This window comes from Watersipora subatra, chromosome 2 (genome assembly GCF_963576615.1).
Source record: "Watersipora subatra chromosome 2, tzWatSuba1.1, whole genome shotgun sequence".
NCBI lineage: Eukaryota > Metazoa > Bryozoa > Gymnolaemata > Cheilostomatida > Watersiporidae > Watersipora > Watersipora subatra.
In genome coordinates, this window is record NC_088709.1 from 33,737,592 (window position 1) to 33,752,200 (window position 14,609).

Here is a 14,609-nt window from a genome sequence, read left to right on the forward strand (position 1 = left end):
GTGTGATGTTATTGAAGAAGTGTTAATATATAAAGATATTGTGTGATGTTATTGAAGAAGTGTTAATATATAAAGATATTGTGTGATGTTATTGAAGATTAATATATAAAGATATTGTGTGATGTTATTGAAGAAGTGTTAATATATAAAGATATTGTGTGATGTTATTGAAGATTAATATATAAAGATATTGTGTGAGGTTATTGAAGAAGTGTTAATATATAAAGATATTGTGTGATGTTATTGAAGAAGTGTTAATATATAAAGATATTGTGTGATGTTATTGAAGAAGTGTTAATATATAAAGATATTGTGTGATGTTATTGAAGAAGTGTTAATATATAAAGATATTGTGTGATGTTATTGAAGAAGTGTTAATATATAAAGATATTGTGTGATGTTATTGAAGAAGTGTTAATATATAAAGATATTGTGTGTTATTGAAGAAGTGTTAATATATAAAGATATTGTGTGATGTTATTGAAGATTAATATATAAGGATATTGTAAGATAATTGAAAAGAACTATGACCCCAAATCCTTTGAGGCAGTGTTTCAATAGATACTGTTGGTGACATCATTTATGCCAAGGTAGAACAAGCCAGATTAGAGACTTTTACATAGTTTTGCCTTAGATTAGCTAATATAGAACTATTCTAAATTGTTGTATGACTTGAGGTGGCTGAGCAAGGCAGCAAGAAATTACTTTTCTTGATTACGAGACATTGCGAGAAAAAGCAAGCTTTAAACAAACAATGGAGCCAGTAGGTAAATGGCGCCAGCAGGTAAAATGTGTTGGAAAAGAATGTTGACAGACACCGGAAGCTGTCATGGACAATCAAAGGATAATTGATAAATGCTGACATCTAATTCATAGGAACTTGAATTCACCACCAGATTTGCTGTTCGACAAAAAACAGCTACATTCTTTATTATGCAGCACCTTGTCTCTCTCTCTGACACCTTTGAGTTGCACTTTTAATATATATAAAAGCTCTAGAAAAGTCTAGAAGGTTATAGCTAACTTGAATCATGTCATCCCATAGATGCAACGTAAAAAGCTATAAGCAATCAGGCTTGAACCTACAAACTATTTTAAAGAGAAACACTATGAACAAACTGTTACACAAAGTCAGCGATGCAAACATTAATAAAAAAAGAATAAAGGTCAAGAGGTTGACTAGCTAAAATAGGAAGAACATATAGATTTGGATTTTGAAACAGGTTGATATTCCATTAGGAAGCGTTATAATTCTACACGTCTTGCAGCCCGCTGTGTATATTTTCGAGCTCAACCATATTTCTATTGGTTCTATCAAATTTATGATCAGCGAGACGACGATAGAAATGGCAGGCAAACCAGAGAAAAGCAATGGCTGCTGGTACAACAATGCATGTGCTTGCTATTGCCGCATTCCTTCCCTTATGGCCACAGTTTGTTGTCTTAATAGAAGTTGTCATCTCTGAGGGGGAATAACTACTTGTATCAAGGTTTAAAGGCGTGATGGACATTGTTGTTGAGTAAAAACAATCACGTCTATCAAGGGGCTGTAGTTTGACCCAGCAGAGCAAGGCAACCTCAAAGAAGAACAGAAGAATGCCAAGAACTGTAGAGAAGGCCCAGGCCATTTGTATATGGACGTTCATAGACTGGTGAGGCGAGTCCTACAAAGGTAGAATCACAAAATAAATCAACTCTGACAAGCAAAACTTGAAAATGAATTAGCAGGTAAAGGGAGGGCAGCGGGTAAAGGGAGAGCATTTGTAGAAGAGTACTGCAAAACTTATGTTTGGCGTAATGAATCATTCTGTTGCGATACAACTATGCTTGTTTAAGGTGAAATCCAGACATGAATATGAACTCAGCAGGTTGAACCATGACAAAGCGCCATGTGTACTAGAAAGGATGAAGTTGTTGAATGGCATTTCAGGCATCTTCTATTTAAATGCTGTTCTTGAAGCATAATTAGAAATTCATATGAAAACTACTAGGTCAGCGGTGATCTCAGAAGTTTGAAAAATGGGTTATCTGCGGGACTCTGCCCTTTTGCTTTCTCTATGACGGAGATAGACAAAATGACAAACGATTAGATACCTGAATCAATTCATCTTTTATGTGCATTTAGGAGTTAAAATTTGTTTTAGACTTAGTACCATGATGTATTAGTGCATGTTTAAACCCATAGATTTCCTTGATATGTATTTTCTTTGGCATCCAGTTAACATATACATGTACGTCATACATCTACGGCATACATCTATGGGGTACATCTATGGTAGGTCTACTTTGGTTATTATGTGGATGTGATAGTGAGAGAAAGTGATGATGCTATGTTAGGCAGCACAAGAACTCTAACAGCAAATACATCGACTGAGTCTGAATCACATGGAGCAAATATTGAGCAGTCTGCAAGTGCTGACCTTGTGGCTGACGCCAAAAAAACTTTTGTAGGCCAATATTATGAGTGCTGTTATTTATCACTGTAACTTTCTTATGATAGCTGAGTGTCTGCGCATACAGTATATGATAGAATTCGTAACACAAAAAATATAGCTCAATTTACAACGAAAACAGTTTCACTCTAAAATAATATGAAGCAGTTCAAAATAACAACTGCTTGGAAAAAGAAATTCATTAATAATTGATGATCAATTTATATTGAAAGCATTCTACTAAAAACCGGCATAAATATGACGAGAAATTTGGCTCATGTTTTCCACCTTCGTTGTTCTTAACAGAACAGCCACTGCAAAGCATGGCTGCCCTGTTAAGAACAGCCATGCTTACAATTTCACTATTTCACAATGACTCCCATTTCTCCACCAGTGTTGACACTTTCAAATTCTCTAGGGTGTATGCTTGACGAAATATCAGATAAAAATCTATGTTGGATTCTGGCAGACGATGAGCGCTGTTAGCCTTATCCATATTAATAAACTTGGGAGTTATCTTCTTCATGCAGCATTAGGCGATATGTCAGATAGGCAGTCGCAAATGAGTTCAATAAAGTATTTTTAGCATACACCGAATGCGTTTGTCACAAAATAAGTATTTATTATTGTAGTCTGAGACCATACATAATCATTACTGGTTTCGCTGACGCATCGTCACGCATGCACTTACTCATAACTAGTGGAACTTGCCCAACTAAGTAAGCAGTTATACTAGCGCTCCTCAATCAAGACAAAACCTACTACATCTCCTGCAACTGCAAGAGATATAAAATTAGAATAAGAATACTTCACATACATGTGCAATAATCATGTAGCCTGTGGTAGGAATATGAAAGTGCCTCAAGTCAGGCAGTTGGTTAATAGTTGCACACATGACTTCCTAGATCTTAACCAAATGCATACTTATGATATAAACTATAGATGTAAACGTTGTATATACATGCTAGCCATCGTAGTACCGCTAACATTAATAGGATTACTCCAAATTAACGGTGTTTAGTTGCAATCGTACCCAGCAGTAATTCTATGACATTGACCCCTAATGTACATAAAGCGTATAAGCCATATAAGTATATACATTCTATCAAAATAGAGTACACGTATAATATTAAAAAGGATTGACAGTATCGTACATCAGATAACTTTATCAATATGGAAAGGTACTGCCATGCTATACCGAGTAGCTTACCACCTGGCATACCGACATGCTACCAGACAGAACAGGATGAAGGTGGTAAAACACGAAGGGTTTGTTGGCTTACTACCAAACCAATAAGTATAAATAGTTGGACAACCTATGTTTACGTTCAAAAGTAATTCTAAGACTAATCATAAATAGAATAAAGAGAAATTCAAAGCTAGAAAAAAACTCTGCATTAATAATAAAAAGTGGAGTGATATTTTCGACTAAAGCTGCTTTAGAAAGCCGAATATAGCTTGACAACAATTCTGTTACGCGGTCTTATTCATCAGGTGTCTCTGCTCTAAACAAAAAGTTCAGGTTCCAGACTAATCGTAACAAATCCTATCACAACACCTTTTAAACTCATCAACCATATACATCACTATTAGAATACACTAACAAGGGTGCCGCCAGTTTGCATCCAGAGTGTGCAATTTTCACAACTGCTAAGCAACAAGAAAATGCTTTACTTCTACAGAAATACACACATTCCTTTATTGCTACAGTAATACACACATTCCTTTACTATTACAGTAATACACACATTCCTTTACTACTACAGTAATACACACATTCCTTTACTACTACAGTAATACACACATTCCTTTACTACTACAGTAATACACACATTCCTTTACTACTACAGTAATACACACATTCCTTTACTACTACAGTAATACGCACATTCCTTCACTACTACAGTAATACGCACATTCCTTTACTACTACAGTAATACACACATTCCTTTACTACTACAGTAATACACACATTCCTTTACTACTACAGTAATACGCACATTCCTTTACTACTACAGTAATACACACATTCCTTTACTACTACAGTAATACACACATTCCTTTACCAAAACTAAAAGTATGTGTTTGCACAACAATCGTGTATGAAATGCCACAAAATAAATCAGTTTATTATTTATTCACGCCACAAACCTGCCTAGTAGCGAGAAATTGCTAATGTATAAGGAGCAGACGACTCACTAATTAGCAAAGCAATGCTTTACCTTGACAGAAGACATGGTTGCACTGACAGACTCAATGTTGGGGAGGATGCACGTACTAATCATGAGAGCGAGGAGGTGAACTGCTATGAGCAAGGTCGTGTTTATAGCGTAGAACATAAGAATTGTCCCATCGACCTCCTTGTCCAGGTTGATTTCCACCATTCCTATCTACAAATGTACAGTCATGCAGTAACAGGGTCGTCTTATCTGCATGCAAAATACTATGGTAACAGAGTTATCTTCTCATGACAATCTACACGCAATTTCATACAAGGATGAGTTATCTTCCTATGACTATCTACGTATTCATGCAATAAATAACAACAATGGAGTAGTCACAGCTGTTATACCGATCTGAATCAATAGAGTGATAGAGATATTGGAATCAAGGTTTAACACGCCCATCTAAGGTAACAATATATACAACTAGAGATACTCTCATCACGATGGCCTAAGCCAGTGCTATTTTAGAGTGAGTCCCATCCCCAAGTAAAGCAGTAATAGAGTTATAACTGTGATAGACTGATAACAGGCTAGGAATAAGCAAACAAGCGTATTCATCCTGCTGTTATCTACAGAGCCATCATTTCAACCCTGGGAGGTTTGTTTCATAGAAAGCTTTACTCAATGAAGCAATCAGTTGATAAAACACAGCTATTGGCCACTTCAGTAAACTCTATTGCCCTACAGTCTGGTGAGTTAAATGACTCGTTGCACGTTCTACTGGCGTGTAATGTTATTGCACACTCACGATTCCTTCTACATTACTCACAGTAATATCAAGTTTGATAACCTCTAAAAACTATTTCTATAACAATGAACACAAAAACAACTTTTAAGGATGGCAATATGATATTGTTAGCCATAACTCTTAGCTCCTTTATATTTTTGAGTCACAATAATCTTTTAACGCAGAGTTTCCTCCCCCCAGTGTGTATTTGTATAGATGTACCTTATTTAAACTTCATCTCCACCTTTCTATAGAAATGCAAAAGTTCATAGCGATCAATGTAACAAAAGGTTAAAAAATCTTGCTGTTAAAATGGAAAAATTGTATTTTTATCAAACTTTTAGAACTTCATTAAAAAACCAAAAAGAATATCATCCGAGTACATTTTCAAGTTTAAAGTAAGATGATAAATGAAATTGACTAATTGTGTCATAGACCTATTAACTATACTACGTATAGTTATATGGTATAGTTAATAGTTATATACTATAATAGTATACTATATATATATTTAGTATAATATTATAGTACATATAATACTATATAGTGTATATAGTACAATAGTAAACTAGTTATATAGTTGCATAGTTAATAGGTTTAGGAGTTGTGTGTTTGACCTCTGCAGTCACCCTACTTTATTGTAAATCGCCTTTCAAAAAAATCTCTAAAAAAATAGTGTAACAATATGAAGCAAAATAAAACAGAAATGGGATTAAAACTTCCCAGTCAGTTTTCTTAACTCAATAAAACCTTGGGGAAGGAAGACAGAATTACTTTCAAGGAACATTTTCAAGTCTGAGTCCCGAACATAACGAATGGCAGTAGTTCAACTCGAAGGCAGTAATTAAACTTACAGTACATGTAGATACCCAATGTACAGTAAATGACCAATACAGTAGATGCCCAATGTACAGTAAATGCCCAATGTACAGTAAATGCCCAATGTACAGTAAATGCCCAATACAGTAGATGCCCAATGTACAGTAAATGCCCAATGTACAGTAAACGCCCAATACAGTCGATGCCCAATGTACAGTAAATGCCCAATCCAGTAGATGCCCAATGTACAGTAAATGCTCAATACAGTAGATGCCCAATATACAGTAAATTCTCAATACACTAGATGCCCAATGTACAGTAAATGCCCAATACAGTAGATGCCCAATGTACAGTAAATGCCCAATACAGTAGATGCCCAATGTACAGTAAATGCTCACGTAACATAAATTTCCTTTTACACAAATTCCACTAAACATAAATAATTTATGTAGTTTTTGCATCGCAATACATAAGAAAATCCATATAATGTAAAGCGTCAAGTTGCAGGAAGTTTGCAGATTCAATGAGTACAACGAAATTCTCATAATAAGCCATAAAAATGATGTTTTTCTCTTGCTGCATTTTGAGATAAAAAACAATGTATAGGAGCATCTGGGGTATAGATAGTATACATAATAATTTGATAGAAGTATGATGCAAGTACAAAATTCAGAAAAGCTTTCATAAGAAAGAACTACCAGAGAAAGCAGCCTACGGTTAGCAAAGCCAGAAATTGTTGCAATTATGAAGTCTTTAGGATAAGTGACCTAGCAAGGATAAGTGACCTAGCAAGGACAAGTGACCTAGCAAGGATAAGTGATATAGCAAGGATAAGTGATCTAGCAAGGATAAGTGATTTAGCAAGGACAAGTGACCTAGCAAGGACAAGTGATTTAGCAAGGATAAGTGATTTAGCAAGGATAAGTGATCTAGCAAGAATAAGTGACCTAGCAAGGACAAGTGACCTAGCAAGGATAAGTGATCTAGCAAGGATAAGTGACCTAGCAAGGACAAGTGACCTAGCAAGGACAAGTGACCTAGCAAGGATAAGTGACCTAGCAAGGACAAGTGACCTAGCAAAGATAAGTGACCTAGCAAGGATAAGTGATTTAGCAAGGATAAGTGATCTAGCAAGGATAAGTGACCTAGCAAGGATAAGTGATTTAGCAAGGACAAGTGACCTAGCAAGGACAAGTGACCTAGCAAGGACAAGTGACCTAGCAAGGATAAGTGACCTAGCAAGGACAAGTGATTTAGCAAGGATAAGTGATCTAGCAAGGATAAGTGACCTAGCAAGGATAAGTGATTTAGCAAGGATAAGTGATCTAGCAAGGATAAGTGACCTAGCAAGGATAAGTGATTTAGCAAGGATAATTGATCTAGCAAGAATAAGTGACCTAGCAAGGACAAGTGACCTAGCAAGGATAAGTGATCTAGCAAGGATAAGTGACCTAGCAAGGACAAGTGACCTAGCAAGGACAAGTGACCTAGCAAGGATAAGTGACCTAGCAAGGACAAGTGACCTAGCAAAGATAAGTGACCTAGCAAGGATAAGTGATTTAGCAAGGATAAGTGATCTAGCAAGGATAAGTGACCTAGCAAGGATAAGTGATTTAGCAAGGACAAGTGACCTAGCAAGGACAAGTGACCTAGCAAGGACAAGTGACCTAGCAAGGATAAGTGACCTAGCAAGGACAAGTGATTTAGCAAGGATAAGTGATCTAGCAAGGATAAGTGACCTAGCAAGGATAAGTGATTTAGCAAGGATAAGTGATCTAGCAAGGATAAGTGACCTAGCAAGGATAAGTGATTTAGCAAGGATAAGTGATCTAGCAAGAATAAGTGACCTAGCAAGGACAAGTGACCTAGCAAGGATAAGTGATCTAGCAAGGATAAGTGACCTAGCAAGGACAAGTGACCTAGCAAGGACAAGTGACCTAGCAAGGATAAGTGACCTAGCAAGGACAAGTGACCTAGCAAAGATAAGTGACCTAGCAAGGATAAGTGATTTAGTAAGGATAAGTGATCTAGCAAGAATAAGTGATTTAGTAAGGATAAGTGACCTAGCAAGGATAAGTGATTTAGTAAGGATAAGTGACCTAGCAAGGATAAGTGATTTAGTAAGGATAAGTGATCTAGCAAGAATAAGTGACCTAGCAAGGATAAGTGATTTAGCAAGAATAAGTGATCTAGCAAGAATAAGTGACCTAGCAAGGACAAATGATCTAGCAAGGATAAGTGACCTAGCAAGGAGAAGTGACCTAGCAAGGACAAGTGACCTAGCAAGGACAAGTGATCTAGCAAGGACAAGTGATATAGCAAGGATAAGTGACCTAGCAAGGATAAGTGACCTAGCAAGGATAAGTGACCTAGCAAGGATAAGTGACCTAGCAAGGATAAGTGACCTAGCAAAGATAAGTGACCTAGCAAGGAAAAGTGACCTAGCAAAGATAAGTGACCTAGCAAGGATAAGTGATTTAGTAAGGATAAGTGATCTAGCAAGAATAAGTGATTTAGTAAGGATAAGTGATCTAGCAAGAATAAGTGACCTAGCAAGGATAAGTGATTTAGCAAGAATAAGTGATCTAGCAAGAATAAGTGACCTAGCAAGGACAAATGATCTAGCAAGGATAAGTGACCTAGCAAGGAGAAGTGACCTAGCAAGGACAAGTGACCTAGCAAGGACAAGTGATCTAGCAAGGACAAGTGATATAGCAAGGATAAGTGACCTAGCAAGGATAAGTGACCTAGCAAGGATAAGTGACCTAGCAAGGATAAGTGACCTAGCAAGGATAAGTGACCTAGCAAGGACAAGTGACCTAGCAAGAACAAGTGACCTAGCAAGGACAAGTGATCTAGTAGGAATAAGGTTGAGTCTAAATACAGACCCTAATATGAATGATTGTTTTTACTGATGTATAGCAAAACCTCAGTAGAGGAAATTCATCTGTTTCATTATTTGCATATGATTAAAACCAATACAACATGCAGCTCCATGAAAGTTATTTGCATATGATTAAAACCAATACAACATACAGCTCCATGAAAGAAATTAGAAATAACGACTTGATTTATATGTAAAATTAACGAAATATTATGATTAAAATAAGGTTTTCATATTTAATTTACTTTAATAAGAGTCAATAGAATAAAAGTGTAAGCTAAACTATTTGTAAATTTGATAGAGTGACACAAATACATGACTTACACTCCATATAGTTTAATTTATAGGGTTATTATCACGTTTTCATTCAAGTTTTAATTTCTACCAGATTTTTATTTTAGTTACTAAACTGCAATGATGAAAAATAGAAAATTTTCTACAAGGTGGAGGCAAATATTTGCAGACTTTACGTCAACTGCTGGGAAGTAAGTATGTAAAGGTGCTCATACATGGAGGTGTGTCTGTGCTGAGAGTTTTTTGATTGAGGTGCAAAAGGCTAATTTTAACACCAGTTAAAGTCATACATTAGTTAGAATTCTTCATAATTTCGGCTAATAGCAAACCTTTGTACAAGATTGTAAATGGTTTGAAAAACACAGAGCAATGACTTACCGGAAAGAACAACATGATGCATAACTGAGTGCTAGAATTTGATCAGCTTCCTTATGTCTAGGATGATAATATTATAATAATAATGGCATGCTTCTGTCATGTAGTGACAATGCTTGGTAGTGTTCTCATGATGCAGAGAAACACACCACCAGGACTAGTTTTTATAAGCTACCTTGGGTGGTCCTAACACTAATCAAGGGCTTCTTCTGGAACTGTCAGATTAACTCGAAGGGATGCTTTTTTGCAACACGTCCAGTCTGACAGAGCCAGGTAGCCATTTCACTTGCCCAATGTGCGAAGGACAGAGGTGGATCTTTAGCATGCCGACATTGTCAATGTGGTACACAGGGCCTCCAAGTTGTGGTCTAGATCCAAAAGACCCAGCAATTTAGGGTTGAAAGCTTGCTGAGAGCTTTTTGTCAGACTGATATTAAGTAGGACTCGAACCACCAACCCCATGGTTAACAATCAAAGGCGCTACCACTAGGCCAACCTGACACCCTTCAGATAATATTATACATTACAGTATTATTAATATAACGATATCATCAAACCAGAAAAAATTATGTCCGTATGTTTGCTAGTAACTTGAGTTGACCAGACTATCAGCCTCTAGGATACATCTGTGATCTATTTGAACTTTGACACCTACCTATTTGAATGTCTAGAAACTTACTCACATAATGAGTATTTCTCAGTTGTATTGAGCATATTGATTCTGAGATACAGTCTCATCAGTATGCTCAACTACTCACAATAACAAGCTGTTTATATTACTGATAAAAGCAAACCAAACTCACCATAGCAAAACCAGAAAGTAAAGCAGAGGTACGGCTCACAGCCTTCAGCTTGGCCTTGTTTAGATAAAGCTGACGCCATGCTATGAGATTGGGGCTCATAAAGGCTGTGGTACTGGAAACATTTCCTCCCTGGTCAGGTAACATGTTGTCTAGCGCTATAACAAAAAACAACTGACCTTGAATCAACACTTCACTAAATTGAATTTAATCTTGTGGAGTATCAAAATGAGTTTTCAATCGGTAAGAAAGAATATTACCTCCTAAACACTACACCAACGCATATCAGCAAGAGCCAAAATGTGAAGCTACTAAGGCCTTCAAGATATGTTTACTTAATGTATTGCTGCCCCTTTTATCATTTATCATTTAATATCTATCCAGTCTACACCTAGTTCATAAATACAGTAATACTTCAACTTACGAGTGCTCCAAAGTACGAGAAACTTGAGATACGAGCCAGCTTTTAACCAAGTTTTAGCACCAACATACGAGCCATGTTTGAGATACGAGCACGTGAGTCAGTTGCCAAGTATGCCGAAGGTGTTTTATGAGAACAGCATCACTCTGTATTTTTTCAACTGCTCAGATTATACTTTTGTACCGTGTTTTTTGTGCTCGATTTTCAGTGCAGAATTATGTGAATTAAAAGTACTGTGCGTAGACCGAAAGTTTGCCAGTAAAATGAAAGATGAAATGCAGAGAAAAAGCAAATGATAACAATTAATATTAAACGGAAAATTATTGAAAAATATGCGAAATGTGTATGCGTGATTGAGCTAGCTCAGCAATATGACAGAAATACATTCACAATTATCAAACAGGATTATATTCAGGGCATTTATTTAGTTCGCAAAAGGACTAACCATAGTTTCTAAACGGCGTAGCGATCTTCACGACCGCTGATGGAGAGATTGCTCAGGCATTGGATAAAAGATAAACAATTGGCCGGTGACAGCGTAACTGAACGATGCTATGTGAAAAGGCCGGTGCTATCAATCAAAACAATAAACATTCAGACAAGTTGGTTAGTGGTCGTACATTAACCGTTTGTGACGACACCTGTGTTCGTCCTAATCGCAACATGTTGAAAGGGCGACAAAGGCAAATGTCCTCAGATAGGTTTATCTTAAAACGGCCGGCTAGTCATGAAAGCGAAACAAAGGAAAATTAGCTAACCAGTGAGAAACTTCTAACTATAAACGGCGAAGAAATTTTAATTACGTTAAGTTGAAAATGAAAGTTTGCATTTAGGTTTGCTTCTAAGTTTGTCTTTTAAGACTGATAAAATCCAACTTTATCAAAGTCAACTCTTGTAATGAAGGATAACTCGCTATAACTCCCTAGAATATCTCCCTCTCTGGCAAATGCTAGCGTTAGCTGCTATTGTATGTATTTAGTTTTACATTTTAATTAATCACATTTCCTTGCATTATTTTTTATTTGTTGCTTTTTAAAAGCTTGTGGTAAGTTAGGACAATAATCAACATGTTCTTTCTGTTACAATATCTTGTTTTGCGTGTTTTATTTGCATTTTTTAGCGTCTGGACACTAATCAATATATATTTAATTGTTCTATATATAAATAAATTGCACCAACATGCGAGTAAATTGACATACGAGCTCAGTCTCGGAACGCATTAAGCTTGTAAGTCGAAGTATGACTGTACTCCAAATGTTGACCCAAGTCAAAACATTTTGTACACAACCAACCAACAGAGTTTACTCCTTTACAAATAGATGTGCAACCTAATGTTAAAACAAAATATGATTACTTTGCTTGTATTGACTTCGAGGAATCTAGCACAAAGGTAAAATATTTGATATATATTATTTTATACCTCTTTTATTGCGAGATGTTACTAGCTAACATCTTTTACGTCATGCTGTAGATAGCAGCATAAGAACTCTGGCTAGTATCAATCTCAATAGACTAAACCCTCAAACTTTGTTAATAGTCATGCTGTAGATAGCAGCATAAGAACTCTGGCTAGCATCAATCTCAATAGACTAAACCCTCAAACTTTGTTAATAGTGTGAAAAGCTTGATGGGTTGTACTTCTTCAAGACTAAGCCTACCATATTGTACTCATTAAGCAAATAATAGACAAGTATCATCAGATGTGTACCCTGTACTTTGCAGATGTATCTGCTATTGAATAATGCTTCGTAATTTTAAATCGAGTAATGGAACTTCACTCAAAAATTGACCTTTTCAACTTCCTGCACAAAAAGGCAACAATTCTCCAAAAAGTCTTCTGTATACAAGTGAACATACAAGGAGCATGAAGGCTTCCGCAATAGTAAAGTCTTGTCAGCATAACTATTGCACTCATCGACATAGCAGTAAAAGTGCTCAAACATGATACCTCTGAAATTACAACAATTGGTATTCATGAATAACTCTCTGGTCGGTTGCTCTAAACAATTATATGCGATCTTTATTAATGCATGCATACCAAAAACATGCCCATGATCAAGGTGATATACTAAAAGTAAGCTTCTCAACTCAAAACAATCCTTTAAAAACTTTGGTCAATAACTGAATGAAACTATTTGCATCTTGATGAAATGGTGCAAGGAGGCACTTAGATAGAAGTCATAGGGTTATGATTGCTATATACGCAGCTGTGTGAAGAATTGACACTTCTGTTGGTAGCTTAATTGTACACAATTGTGTCACAGCATTGAATGCTGCATTGTATCTGGTTTGTACTATATAACACCAACAGCAAAAGATGCTAGATTACAATATCAGTATCAGATATACTACACATAAAGTGAGTGAGCAGTGCCACCTTATGCTTGTCTCCTATTTCATACCATTCCATATATTGCAGTTGGGCTTGGTAGCTTTACAGACAGCTTTTAGCTTTTCGAGTTTTGAAGTTTCTTAGATAAAATTTAAATTTTTGATAATTGCACATTACACTACTCTATGCAGTTGATATGCTTTGTAAATGATTAAAAAACTAATTCATATATGTTGTAAACAAATATTAAGCACATTGTTATGAGCCAAATTTTTGTAAGCTTTATATTTTTGTAAAAAAAGACATTGTTTTAGGTCATAGCTTGTGAAATGAGATTTAACTAATATAGCTAAAAGTAAGGCTTTTACTGGTATTTTTTCTATTGGAGCCATTATAAAGTCATGAACTATAACATTAAACTATATATTATAACAAATTATAGATTTTAGACAATTGGAAACACACAAATAAGATTCCATTTATTAAACTAAGACAAGCAAGTTATAGATTAAAAGAACCATAGAACACTTTCTGAGAACTTGAAAATTCAACACAAAACAGCTAAAGAAATTTTATATTTTATTTTAACCCATTATAAAATCAGGTCAAGAGTTTTACTTTTTTTGGCTGAAAACAGTTCATGATTTATCAAAAAAAACTCAAAGGTTCTCAAAACTCATAGAAAAGTTTCAGCGTTGAATGTTTTCACAATAACATTAAATGTAGTTTGGACTCACTGTTTTTTTGAAAAAAAAGAGGCCACACAAAAAAACATATAAAATGAAAGAGGAAAAGAGAGTAGAAAAAAGAGAAAAAAAACACAATGAAAGAGGAAGAATTAGGGAATGTGGGAAATTTAAGAAAGGTGTATGGACAATTGGATTCAAATGAATGGACTCCAGTATGAAGGTGTGTGAGGGTGTGGTTAGTGATAAAATGTAGACAAAACAAAAAGGAAAATGAGGAAGAAGGTTTAAAGAACAAATAAAGAAAGGAACGAGGAGAAGAAACAATAGTAAAACAAAAGCGTCTTAACAGTAGAAAAAATAAGGCAAGAAAGGGAAACTCTTGGATAACTTTAAAATGAGAAACATTGAAATAAAATAAATTTTTAAGGTTCGTTTAATTTTTTTCTTGACCCATTCTCTTTTTTGGTTACTCACTTCTTTCAATATAAGTGCTCATGCTCTTTGGTTTTATGAGAGATACTCAATAACGAAAAATCTAATTTGTAGTCCTTTTAATCATGTCCAACAAACACGTAGTGAAATTTTTGAAATAAAATTTTTGAGTCCAGTTT

General features: G+C 35.5%; 1 protein-coding gene across 1 annotated transcript; it reads right to left on the reverse strand.

The window, feature by feature from the left end:
• Positions 1 to 205: 205 nt before the first annotated feature.
• Positions 206 to 10,710, reverse strand: LOC137387216 (calcium release-activated calcium channel protein 1-like). Its single transcript, XM_068073555.1, has 3 exons — positions 10,560 to 10,710; positions 4,655 to 4,822; positions 206 to 1,664 (listed from the first exon to the last, which is right to left on the reverse strand). The coding sequence occupies exons 1-3, from the start codon at positions 10,701 to 10,703 to the stop codon at positions 1,254 to 1,256; spliced, it is 723 nt and encodes a 240-aa protein (XP_067929656.1). The 5' UTR covers positions 10,704 to 10,710; the 3' UTR covers positions 206 to 1,253.
• Between the last annotated feature and the right edge of the window lie 3,899 nt (positions 10,711 to 14,609).

Bases quoted from the DNA above. Each gene is read 5' to 3' on its own strand.
- LOC137387216 (XM_068073555.1), bottom strand. From the start codon at position 10,703: ATGTTACCTGACCAGGGAGGAAATGTTTCCAGTACCACAGCCTTTATG. The intron at 4,823-10,559 runs GTGAGTTTGGTT...GTACATTTGTAG, and splicing joins TACTTTCTGGTTTTGCTATG to ATAGGAATGGTGGAAATCAA. The intron at 1,665-4,654 runs GTAAAGCATTGC...CTACCTTTGTAG, and splicing joins CAACCATGTCTTCTGTCAAG to GACTCGCCTCACCAGTCTAT.